Genomic DNA, 11,652 nt, shown 5'->3' on the forward strand with positions numbered 1-11,652 from the left:
ATGCATTTTTAGTATCATATTATATTATAACTGAACAATGAGGTACAATTGAATATTTCTAGACCGTTTACAAAATTGATAAGATCTGAACCTCCTCAATCCCCGACTCTCGGCTGAGCAGATGTTCTCAGTCGGCTGCCCTTACTTTCCGATCAAACCCTCATTTAAGTCCTTTTAACCTTAATTACCAAACTGCCCTAGGACAGTTGCGCAGAAAGCTTCTCTTTGTGTTGGTCTCCTCTGAAATTGATTCGAGTGGAGGCCCGACCCAAATCACCCGGGGGCTCCCAACCCACATGCAACAAGTTATCACATCAATGACCAGGGTCTTCCTGTGCCCGTTTCATCCAAATTGATCGAGAAATTGACTTGGTTTGAAAGACGACCATTCGTCAGGAGCTAGAAGACAACAGGTGCAGGCGACAGGGTTTTCCTGGGAGAGTCCGCTCGGCGTGAAAGATGAATGGAGTCCCAGCAGCGTGGGGACTTTATCCGACATATTTCACAGCTTGCTTGCGAAATTAAAAGCTCTGAGATGAACAAGCGAAGCGGAAAAGCAACGGTGGTGATTTTCCTGTCGCCCACTGCTGACCCCTAATTGCGAAAATATTACCAAAGTTATTAGATTATTGTAGATTAATTACGTTCCGATCGGAATGATATGTTCTCTCATTAAGGGTGTATTAAAATGCACGGCAGCCGGGACCCCGTTCCGCTCATGTCCTCGGGCGACGGTGAAGTTTGGTCCGCCGGAGAGACAACTCCGTGTGGCGGGGAACTCAATAAATATACGGGGTACAACTTGGATGGTTGGCTTCTGTTGCACGCTGCGGAATATCGGTTAGATTTTTGTTAATAAAGACTTTTGCCACGCTTGAAGTAAGCTTTATATCGACAAGACTTTTCTATGTTATTGCAAACAAAGCAAGTTGTAGGGAAACCACAACGGAAACGGAAAATTAAAAAAAAAGATACGAAAATTCTCTAGATGACCTGCTATAATTTTACAATTTGGTTCTAGGAACCTTATCATAAAATATCTGTTATGCTTTTGTTGTATATTGTTCAGACTGACTTTGCAAACTTAGATTTGGACTGGGGAAGGATAAGTACTTGTAGATGTCAATGTTATACTTTAAACTTGGCCTTTCCTTGTAACCAGTTAATTGTATTGATAATGATATGATTACACCGATGTATAACTTCAATAAGCCAAGATAAGCCTTAGATTAAAATACCTTAATGAGAGAATAATTGAAAACATTCAATCAAACCTTCTATACGTGCTGTTTCAACCAAGCCTATGCATATTTTGAACTTGTAAAAGGATGAAGAACAAGTAGTCAAAACGTTTTCCTTCTGAAGCACCGTTTTCGATCGGAAATTTACATTTGATCGACGTTCTTTCCGGGAATTCAATACATTATTAGTGCAGTCAATTTTGAAAACATTCAATCAAACCTTCTATACGTGCTGTTTCAACCAAACCTATGCATATTTTGAACTTGTAAAAGAATAAAGAACAAGTAGTAGTCAAAGCGTTTTCTGTTCGATTGAAAATTTACATTTGATCGACGTTCTTTCCGGGAATTCAATACATTATTAGTGGAGTCAATTTCCGTGTAAGTTTCATGGGGCGCGCAGCCAGACAACAAAAGGATGGGTAATTATGTAGATTAGTTGGCGCGTGTCCTTTTCATGTCATTACTTGCGATGAAAACGCCTCATGATCTGTGACTGGGGTGGCGCGATGTGACATTTATTGCATACAAATTAAGAGAAGGGCCATTAAAACGCCAGCGCTGTGAATAGAATGTATCGAACCAATCAATGCCCTTATTGTCTGTGCCTGGGAGAAAGAAATGGCTATATAATGCTTAAGTCACAATCCACAACCCGGGGCCCGGCCGGGCAGTTTCCGGGAACGAAAAGTATGACACAAAAGACAACCCAATACAAAAAGAAAGAATAAATAAATAAATATAATCGTAACAATGTACTGTTTGTGTGTATTGTTGATAACGACTGAATTTTTCGTTAACGCAAACAGCCCGGCCGGGCCCCGGTTTGGAAATGTGACAGAGAGAGGGGAGCCAAGCACTGGAATGGTGACGTGAACGTTCAATGTATACATTAAAGAGCCACGATATAAGAAAGAATTCTTCACACACTGGAAACAGACGTATATCTAGATGTTTAACGATTTACTTCGCCGGTTACATAAGCTATAAAAAATTGTGATGTTGAAGAAGTCTGAAACGTAACTGCTTTGAATTCAAGTTGTTAAAGATGTAAAGATAAAATCTATTATCAAAGCTTTGAGTTGGATTTGAGGTAATAACAATTAAGAGAGCGAATTCAAACTCTTTAAATACAAACAGAAAGAAAGCACATCTAGTCATGATAGTGCGCCCGCTTGTCATTTGGTAAGCCATCTTTTCAGTCAAATCTCTTCGTTGTTTCGTCTATTTCAGTGCTTACAGAAAGTATCGTGTATTTTTAAACACCCTTCCATTCTCTGTGACAGATTATTTCTGGAATAGATTTACGACAAATTCAAACCAGAAAAAAATAGCAACAAGAAATTGATGACTGTAAGGAAATCGATAGGCAGGCACTGTGTGGATTTTTCTTTACAACTTTTGGAATTGATGAAAATTACATATGAAAGTTTAACTAAGTTTCGGGGAGAGACTTAGCGCGCTCGGCGAGGCGGGACCAGACATGATGGATCCCGCCGCTCAACCCGGGCCGCGTGCGATGAACTCAATTCATTTCATTACATATACCCGCTGCTCATTGGCGAGGAACCCTACTCCCTATTAACTTCATTAATTGGCTGTTAATTTCCCAAACATGACGCCGTTGCGAGAGTTGCAGTAAATCACCCCAAGGTCAAAATCACAGCAGAAATGGAACGACTGTCATTAGGAGCTGTCCATCAAGCCAGCTGAGCGTGGGGGAAGAGCGACGGGGAACTTTGGGCTGAGTTTTGAAATAGTAACGTGGGATTTGTACGTAAAGTAAACTAAGCTAAACGAAGACTTCAAGTTTTGTAAACAGTAAGACCACAGCAAATAATTTTATGGATGACATCAGCGCGCGCATTAATTGTCGCCGATTTTGAAAAAAAAAAAATTGTTGCCCTCCGACATGCCGAAAATGGGCAAAGATTTCTGTTGTCATTCCGGAAGGTGGGTGGCAGATAAATATGAAGAGAGGAGACAAGAAAAGGCTCTGATTTCTTTGTCTTTTCCTTTGATGCAGTGACGTATTTTATTCCTTTTATATGTTCCCACTGAATCAAACCTATTTGTACAATGTCAATGATTGAAAACTTTTATTTTTCAAAGTTGTTTCATTGACAAATGGATGTTGTAATAGTTTCCAGTAAACTTAGCACAATATAGGTATCATTTCTTCTCATATCATTCAAGGTTTAGGATGTCAACATTTTGTAATGGAATCTTGTTTTTTGGCCTATATGGTTTTTCCGCCCGCTCGCATTAGATTTGGAGTCTCTATAGATGTCATCCATAAAATTTACACGCTGTGGCCTAAGGAAGAAATGCTTGCAAGATGGAACATTTAATACCTAGTCATTCTAATGAAAGTTTTCAAATTATGAAAGATGGCATGACGACAATATGGGCTTGCTAAAGTGAACAGTACTAGTAACTTGCTGACATGTTGTGTTCGAATGTTAGCCTGGGTGTAATCCTCCTTAGTTTACCCAAGGAGCTTCAAATGGTTTACCAATAGCCTCCATAGCATGCCAAAAACTGGGGGTTTTAGGGTCTTCAGGGTCTTTGGGAGCATTTATGTGCTATTTTCTGATTGCATATAGACAACATAGCCGGTCTGGTTGAATTACCCCTGTTTTTACAACTGGGCTAATCAACTAACAGCCGAAGACCACCAAACCCCCAGTTCTATAAGCCTGCTACGGAGGCTAGTTTACCAATTAAGCCTATTAGAATATGTTGAAATTTGCGCATTAGAAATGTATATGTCCAAAACTTTGGTTTGTCGCAAAGCCATTCAGACTTGGTCACCCTACTTTACATTTTGAATATCACTGCAAAGTTAGAATACTAAGAATATGAGTGTATGTTTTCATGAATATCTGACTTAATTTCGTTACTGCTGTGATTTCCTCACAACATACGATGAATCACAATATAAAATTGACACCCGCCTTTTGAAATTGAGTACAACTGTTAATTTCATCAGCGGATATGACGATACTAAACAGTGTGGTTCCACCATATCGGGGTCCTGACCGGTCGGCTTTTAGACGGGGGAAAATGAAACCCTACCCGGGGACAGAACTCCTACAGGACGGGCTGTTTGCGCTCAGAGTACCCGGGATAGATTTCCGAGAACCCCGCTGACATACATAAAAAGGAAACGGTGAAATCAAAGAAAATATTGCACGTCAGATAAGGATATTTACACTTCCGAAACGTCGGAGTGACAGGGAGTTATAACACTCGCCTCAGCTTTGGACAGTCTGGCTAGTTAGAAGTATGAATAGAATTTGATGACATGAACTAATATAATAAACACGGAAATGCAGAAATGAAATTGTGACACTACATTAATAAAATCCATACTTAGTTGTTTACTTACTTGACTCACTTGACTTCGAGTTGTTACGTTAAATATACACCTACGATCTACCTTCGTTGTTGAACAGTTAGAACAAAAATGGGCGCATCTAACAAAGGATGATATATTCATACAAATATTGTCTTCAGGTATCCATGATGTATTAGAAAAACTCTGTAAATTCGTATACAAATGTCTAAAGAGGAGAGAAGAAACATGTAGAGCCCAGATATATAGATAGAACATAGCATAGTTTGCCTAATCCTTTTTTGTAACTGAAGAGTGCATTTAGCCCCACTGGGGCATGAATATGCAATAAACTTCATTGTCATTGTCATTGTTACAAAAATGATTTTATGATTGATGATTTGCACTTTTTTACTGGCATATTTCATCATTCTCATGACATTGACCTGGCGATAATACCTACGGAAGGTCCGTAAGAAAGAGGCTAGGCCAAGATCAAGTATGCGCCGTAACGATCCAGTGGGTAACCGGGACACGGCGAGGTCTTCTCACGGGACGCCCGGGCCAACCGAGCGGAACACCCGACATCTGTTCGGGAACAGTCAGCCCAGGGGAGCGGCGGATAGAACTATGGAACAAGAAGAGAAAACTCTAATCTCCATCTAATATCATTTCCAATCGTTTTACGTTTGTTTTAAGCTAGTTTGAGTACTGCTATTGCTGCAAGTGTTGCAACTCTGAGGTACAATAGATAAAAACGAATATGAATGGGTCTGAAGGAAGTTGAGAAAAATTTTCGCGACTTTGTCACAAACATCTGTCACTACAAGCTTTCATTTGTAATTTCAAAGATAATTTGTTTTGAATATTGTATCCGGTATTTTTTTAACATCTTAAATGCCATAATGATGTGATCCTCCTACTATTCATTTAAATTGTACATCAAAGTCGTCAAAATTTTGCTTAATTCAAGATAATAATGTTTTCGTAATACATACCCAGTGAAATGTGGGGCTTCAAGACTACTTTGTTTTTAGAAATTTAAAGAAAAGGGAAAATATCACCAAGAAGCCTGTTACAACTTAAACGCAAGTTATTTATCCCTGCTAAAAAAAAGTTAATAGAATTTAATTTACTTGACATTGAATGACATTGATGTAGTGACCTATTACCCGGGATAGAACTGCAAACAATATTATACACGATATGATACAAGATCCACGCCCCACGCGGTCTATCATTGTGTTTGCAAACCGGCACAATGTTTTTGTCCAATGACAATAGCTCCTTTTTTAATCTTCTTTATTTTCCGGACAGTTTTAATGAACACATACCAGTGCTGCATCCATACAGCTGGGGATCAGATCTATTAAAAGCTCATCATATAGACCGAGACAAAAGGTATACACACATCCGGAAAATTTGTATTAGCAATACAGAGGGTGCACGGCAGGTGTTCCGAAGGGGGAGGGGGGCACATGTCAGGAAAGAGCTGCGTATGATGTATGACTTCTCCTCGACGAGGAAAACATATGGCAGAGCATTACCATCATACTGAAGAGCCATTAAAGGAAATTAAGTTAATTAACACCGCCCCCTCCCCCGTGGCCGTGTTATGATTAAGAGGTATGCTTGACATTGTCTTTGCTTGGAGACGTTTCATCCGGGTATGTCATATGGTCAATATCCCGGATGTTTGAGCACTGTGAGTACTAGTAGGTTAGTGTATTTTCCTTTACAAATTTTTCAGATGTTCCGTTCATTTTGCGAGTATTCTACCGTGAGGACATTGCCATGACTGAATGTTCGCCCAAGTTCCAATAGAACAAACTAGAAATAGAAATACAACACTGGTTGCTGAAAAGAATTGTAGAAAATGGTCAAATTGGTTGAATAACTTAAGTTGGTCAGAGGAAAAAGTCAGAGGCCAAGCAAAAAGTTTTTTTTTTTTTTTGCAACTGTCGGGTTAGAGTTATCACATCTGTACTCCAATTTTCTGAATTTTTCAGTCTGCTAAGACTAAAAGAAACCAAATAAAGAAGCAAATACATGTAGAAAGATTGGTCAGTCCCCTGCTTCTCTTCTTTGTGTGTGTGTGTGGGGGGGGTGCCTTTCATGGTCATTGAAAGTTAGAGCAAGGAAATCGTTCATGGTCAGAGGGTCACCCGTTGCGATGGCAACCAAGTAAAAAAATGGTTATTTTCCTATGAGAACAACTTGATCGGTAATTAATAGTGCAGAGGCAGGACAGTTTCTTACTAATTGAAACTATCGATCACCATAAAAACATCTATTCTGCTACGGGACACCTGCGCAGTTGATGAAGTGGAAGCCATTTTGAAATGGGACGACGTTCCCCGAGGGATCACGACAAAACACGATGGTGACGTCACAGATGGACAGCGTCATCGATGGTTTTATCATTTGTCGCCATGAAATGTCAACATACAGCAAGCTGGCAACCACCTGTCAACTGTTGTTGGCCTTTGAGCCATTCAAAATATGGTTTCCTCAACTTTGATATAAGGCATGTCATATAACAAGACATGTTGAAGTGATTCAACAAATTCATCTCACTTTTAATACCAAGCAATAACTTACATGGTTTTCCATAATTAATTCAGAGTAAAGTTGCGAATTCTGTAGAGATACCAACATAATCATAGTATTGTGGCTTTTGGTAAACTCGTTGTATATTCTCTTATTCTTGTCAACCAACCTGTTTGATGTGTGTAAATTTCATGTCAATAATGATTTTGCAGACTGAATGTTTAAACAATAGTCCCATTGTAATACCATAAGTATAAACTAACATCAAACGATGAAGCACCCCGATATGCGGTAACCTCCCAGTAACTCTACACCCCCCTCCCCCTTCAGAGACCTTTGTTCAGGCAGTCTCGGCGCTTTTTAGCCGTGGTTCCTACGGGGTTGCTGGCGGTGCGTGTCTGGGCCAGGGTGGGGGTGTTGTCGGTCAACTCTTCGCCTTCCCCGCGCCACGACCCCGTGAGTTTTACCCCCAAAAATCTGGTTCCCATTTACTCCAGGTCTGTACGACCGTGGGAAAGTCCTCTGAGTTCTGACATCTTGATCCTTGCCTTCTGTTAGGTAGCCTTGGGTTCTTGATTAAAACATACTGGGGGGAAACACTCCCCCACTTTGACGAACACTGTTCGGGCTGTTCACACAAATGAAGTACAGCTTTTCTTGTCAGCCTCGACCATGAAAACCTCCTCACGACTTTATTAACAGCTTTCCAAGCGGCTGAAGGAAGCGGAGCTGGCATTCCGAACTTCAGGGGTGATTTCAGAGATTCAGTGGCCATAAACCTCCCGGCGGGGTTGTGTGTTCAGCTCCCGACACCCTGTCTGGGTGATAAGTGGTCGGGATGGGTGCTGAACCGGCCCCGGAGTCTCGCTGTCCCCCTTTGCTTACCGTTGATCGGTCACGGTTCTAATGTGGACCATGTGGAAGACTGTAGCCTCTACGAGGCTTCGGGAAGCGGCTGGACAGAGAAGAAATCGGCCAAAGAGACAGATGATATGCCAGGGGTGTTGGTCCGCGCTGAGAGAACAGTTTGCCGCTCAGGTCCTCTCAGTGCGGACCAACTCCCCTGGCTTTAATATATCATCTGTCTATTTCTTCTCTAGCTAGCCGCTTCGAAGCCTGGTAGAGGCCAGGCAAAGATCCTCGCCATTTTGTAAAACCAGGGACAACAGGATCAAGTACCAGTACCTCAAACACCGCAAGGTTCACATAGCGGATCAGGCAAGGTGCTAGGACAGGTGGTTTGCGTTTCTGGGTAGACTCAGCAAAAACACACAGGTGAAAATTTACATATTGGTAGGATACATTGATCATGGATTGAAAGTTGCATTTGTATTATATAAATCTTGGATTTATCAAAGGAAGAGTAATACTCATTTTCCAAAATACACAAGATGAATTTTGGCCGATTTTTACACAGGGACATCCAATGAGCAGATATGGTTGAGAGATATAACCACACCGTCCATACCGATGTTTCTTGTACGGCCCCATTTCTAAAAAGCGCCACCTTACTTGCGGTTCGTCTCTGAACCGCTGGTCCATCCCCCTCCACAAGAACTTGGTATTTGGTGTAGCAGAGGACAAAATTCTTATGACTAGAAGACTTCAACCTTGTCAACACCACTGTTATTAACCTGGTAATTGGTCGATTGTGATTGCTTGTGTTTGACGCTACTCCATATAAATCTTAGACTTAGAGGAGAGGAGACCCTTACGACAAATTGTGAGATACCTGGATATAAACTTTATGATGTCCAACATATGAAGAAAACAGACAAAATTCAATGCAATCCATAGCTTCCAAAAACTAATGTTACGCTACCTCACTCAAAATCAGATATCTTTAATATGCTCCTTTTATGTCCTACTCATATATCAGTGTACTTAGAATTATATTTTAGTATTAGTTCGTGTATGTTCCATTGTTGTTTCTTTGCCATACATTGTACCAGCTAGAGTTGTTGAGCAATAAAGTTGATTTGATTTTAAAACCCAACTGGAAGACCGTGGCACACTTGTTAGTTGATATTTTCAAACCATTAAAACAGCTTTTCGACGAAAAAGAAGAAGGAGGTACGTCATCTATACAATCAAATTAGTTACAATTATAAGCCCTTGAAAAGTGAACAAAAGTTGGAATTTTTTTCAGTTTTAAATCGTGTAATCATTTCATTTTGGAAGTATGTTAAAACATGAGACATGTTAAACATAGGCTGCACTTTGCATATTGAACAACACTTTATTTTAGACTGTACTTTATATTCTAATGAAAGATCTGTCATTTTTAATCATATCAAAGAGAAGTTCCCATACTTTGGACACCTAAGTGCAAATAATGATAGATTTATATTTTTGATGCGTCTAGACAAACCCTGTATCACAAACATGATCTGTTCCCACATTTTCCATTGTACAAAAAAGCGAGAAGAAGTTGACCACTGTATTAGCTCAGTAGCTAGAACACTTTGTATTAGCCTAGTATAGTACTAAATACCCTTGTATGTTATGTATGTCTAAGTCAAGTGATCTATCTTTTGTCTTCACTTTTCTTAATACGTCTGTTATGTGTCTGTTAAGTCTTGACCTGTACCTAGCCCGTCGTGGCATGAATGTACAATAAGTGTGGGAACAGATCATGTTTGTGATACAGGGTTTGTCTAAATGCATCATTTCATATCTAAATAGTGTTCTGTCTACGATCATAGGTCGAGGAATCTGAATTACTACATCTCTTGGAATCTCTAATGTGTGATTGAATGAACACAAATTCAACGCTTACATACAATGTAGTTTAACCTCCTATTAACCCTCTGCCGGCCTTTAACTACTTGAGAAGCTGTTGGTATGTCGTTAGCAGAGTTTTGATCTTTCCTATCGGCCCTGTGATTACATGTCTACTCAGCTAATCCTGTCCAATCCCCCGTCTGGGCCCGGACACGCCCTGTTGACACATGTCAATCATCCCCGTCTAATTGCTTGTTTTTCCTACTGAAAAATAGGTATAAACAGAACACCACCGCTAACAAAGTATGTGTGTACCACCTTTTTATAAAACGAACCGAGACTTATGAATTTGTCAATACTAGGGAAAAGAAGAAATAGCAACAGAAAAGAAGTTGAAGACTAAAATGAACATTTATCGTCCCTCGCAACTATTAGCGGACAATCTACCCTCAGAAGCCATTTAGACACTGATATCAGATTATAGCGTTAGGCCACAGCAAGTAAATGTTATGGATGACATCCTCTACAGACTTCAAATCTAATGCGAGCGGGCCAGAAAAAAACAAGGTTCCTACATTTTCAAATGGTTTTGATTCAGTGCATGGCAACAGACTGTCAGACATCTTTGCCCATTTTCGGCATGTTGACCACTGTCAGAATGCAACAAATTTCTTGTTTTTTTTTTCCCAAAATCAGGTGAAAATTAATGCGCGCGCTGATGTCATCCATAAAAATTACTTGCTGTGGCCTTACCCTCAGAAGCCATTTAAACACTGATATCAGATCATATATAGCGTTAGCTTCATTCGAGTCCTTCAAGTCAAATCTTCATGCAGGAAATCTAGAGAAAGAAGATATGTTGGAGTCGGGAAAATAATTTCTCAGTATAACTTTACTATAGTCTGTAGGTTCAAGTAAATTGGTTTGATTTATTGTTCGGTAACAAAGTTGTCAGAACGAGAAATATGGCATAGACGTCCGGTCTGACCTCAAGTATGGTCGGAGAGATAAGATAGAGGTCCCCGCGGAGGCATACACCGTTACGGGGACGTGCTCGTAGCACCAGTTTCCCACGATCGGGCCTGAGACCAACCTCTCATCGTAACTCGTTAGCGAACGATTGGCGAGGGCTCGGCGGATTCCGCGGATGTTCCGGCCCGATAGAGACGTGCTGAGCGCCCCGCTAACAAGGAGAGATGACGAGCTGGACAGCTGGGAGTCAACACTTGGGCTTAGCGAGATATGAAGCACGGCTACTGTAATGATAAGGGTTTCCCCGCACATCGAATAGTGCCAACTACTGTGTGCATGTCATTAATTCTACCGTCTCTGGAGGTTTAGAAGAACACCAAAGATACCAGAAGAAGACAAAAAAAGGGCTTTATCTGTTGACAACGAAAAATTGTTCAGCACATGTGAATAAGACTATACATGTACATGCCCCTTTCTTCGCTCCGAATACACCTTGCTACGCGGGTTTTCCTGATGTTTCTTTCTAATTGTGTACGCGGTACCCATTCGCCAAACCAAGTTTGTCTCGCGAAAAAAAAGATACCGATACAAAAAATGCATAAAAACTCGATAAAAACGTCTAGTAGCCCTCGCCTTATTTTGACGTATTTGTTAACATACAAAACACGTCAGAAATAACCCTCTGCTTGGCTACTACTGAATAAATAGTCTCTGCTACTCTCCAAGCAGAGGTTTGGGTTTGGGGTTATTTTTGGCGTGTTTTTTTTTTTTTTTTTTCTTTTTTTATTCGGGGTTTCGTTCTTTTGTCACTGTGCAGTGCAGAAGAGT

General features: G+C 40.5%; 1 protein-coding gene across 1 annotated transcript in view; it reads left to right on the forward strand.

The window, feature by feature from the left end:
• The first annotated feature begins 4,307 nt into the window (after positions 1–4,307).
• LOC109479126 (D-amino-acid oxidase-like) overlaps positions 4,308–11,652 on the forward strand; it is a 20,202-nt gene continuing 12,857 nt past the window's right edge. Inside the window, exon 1 of the mRNA XM_019780997.1 lies at positions 4,308–4,361. Coding sequence (XP_019636556.1) covers positions 4,308–4,361 — 54 coding nt within the window. The remainder of the gene's footprint in view (positions 4,362–11,652) is intronic.

The sequence above is a fragment of the Branchiostoma belcheri genome, unplaced genomic scaffold (assembly GCF_001625305.1).
Source record: "Branchiostoma belcheri isolate BF01 breed outbred unplaced genomic scaffold, Haploidv18h27 scaffold47, whole genome shotgun sequence".
Taxonomy (NCBI): domain Eukaryota; kingdom Metazoa; phylum Chordata; class Leptocardii; order Amphioxiformes; family Branchiostomatidae; genus Branchiostoma; species Branchiostoma belcheri.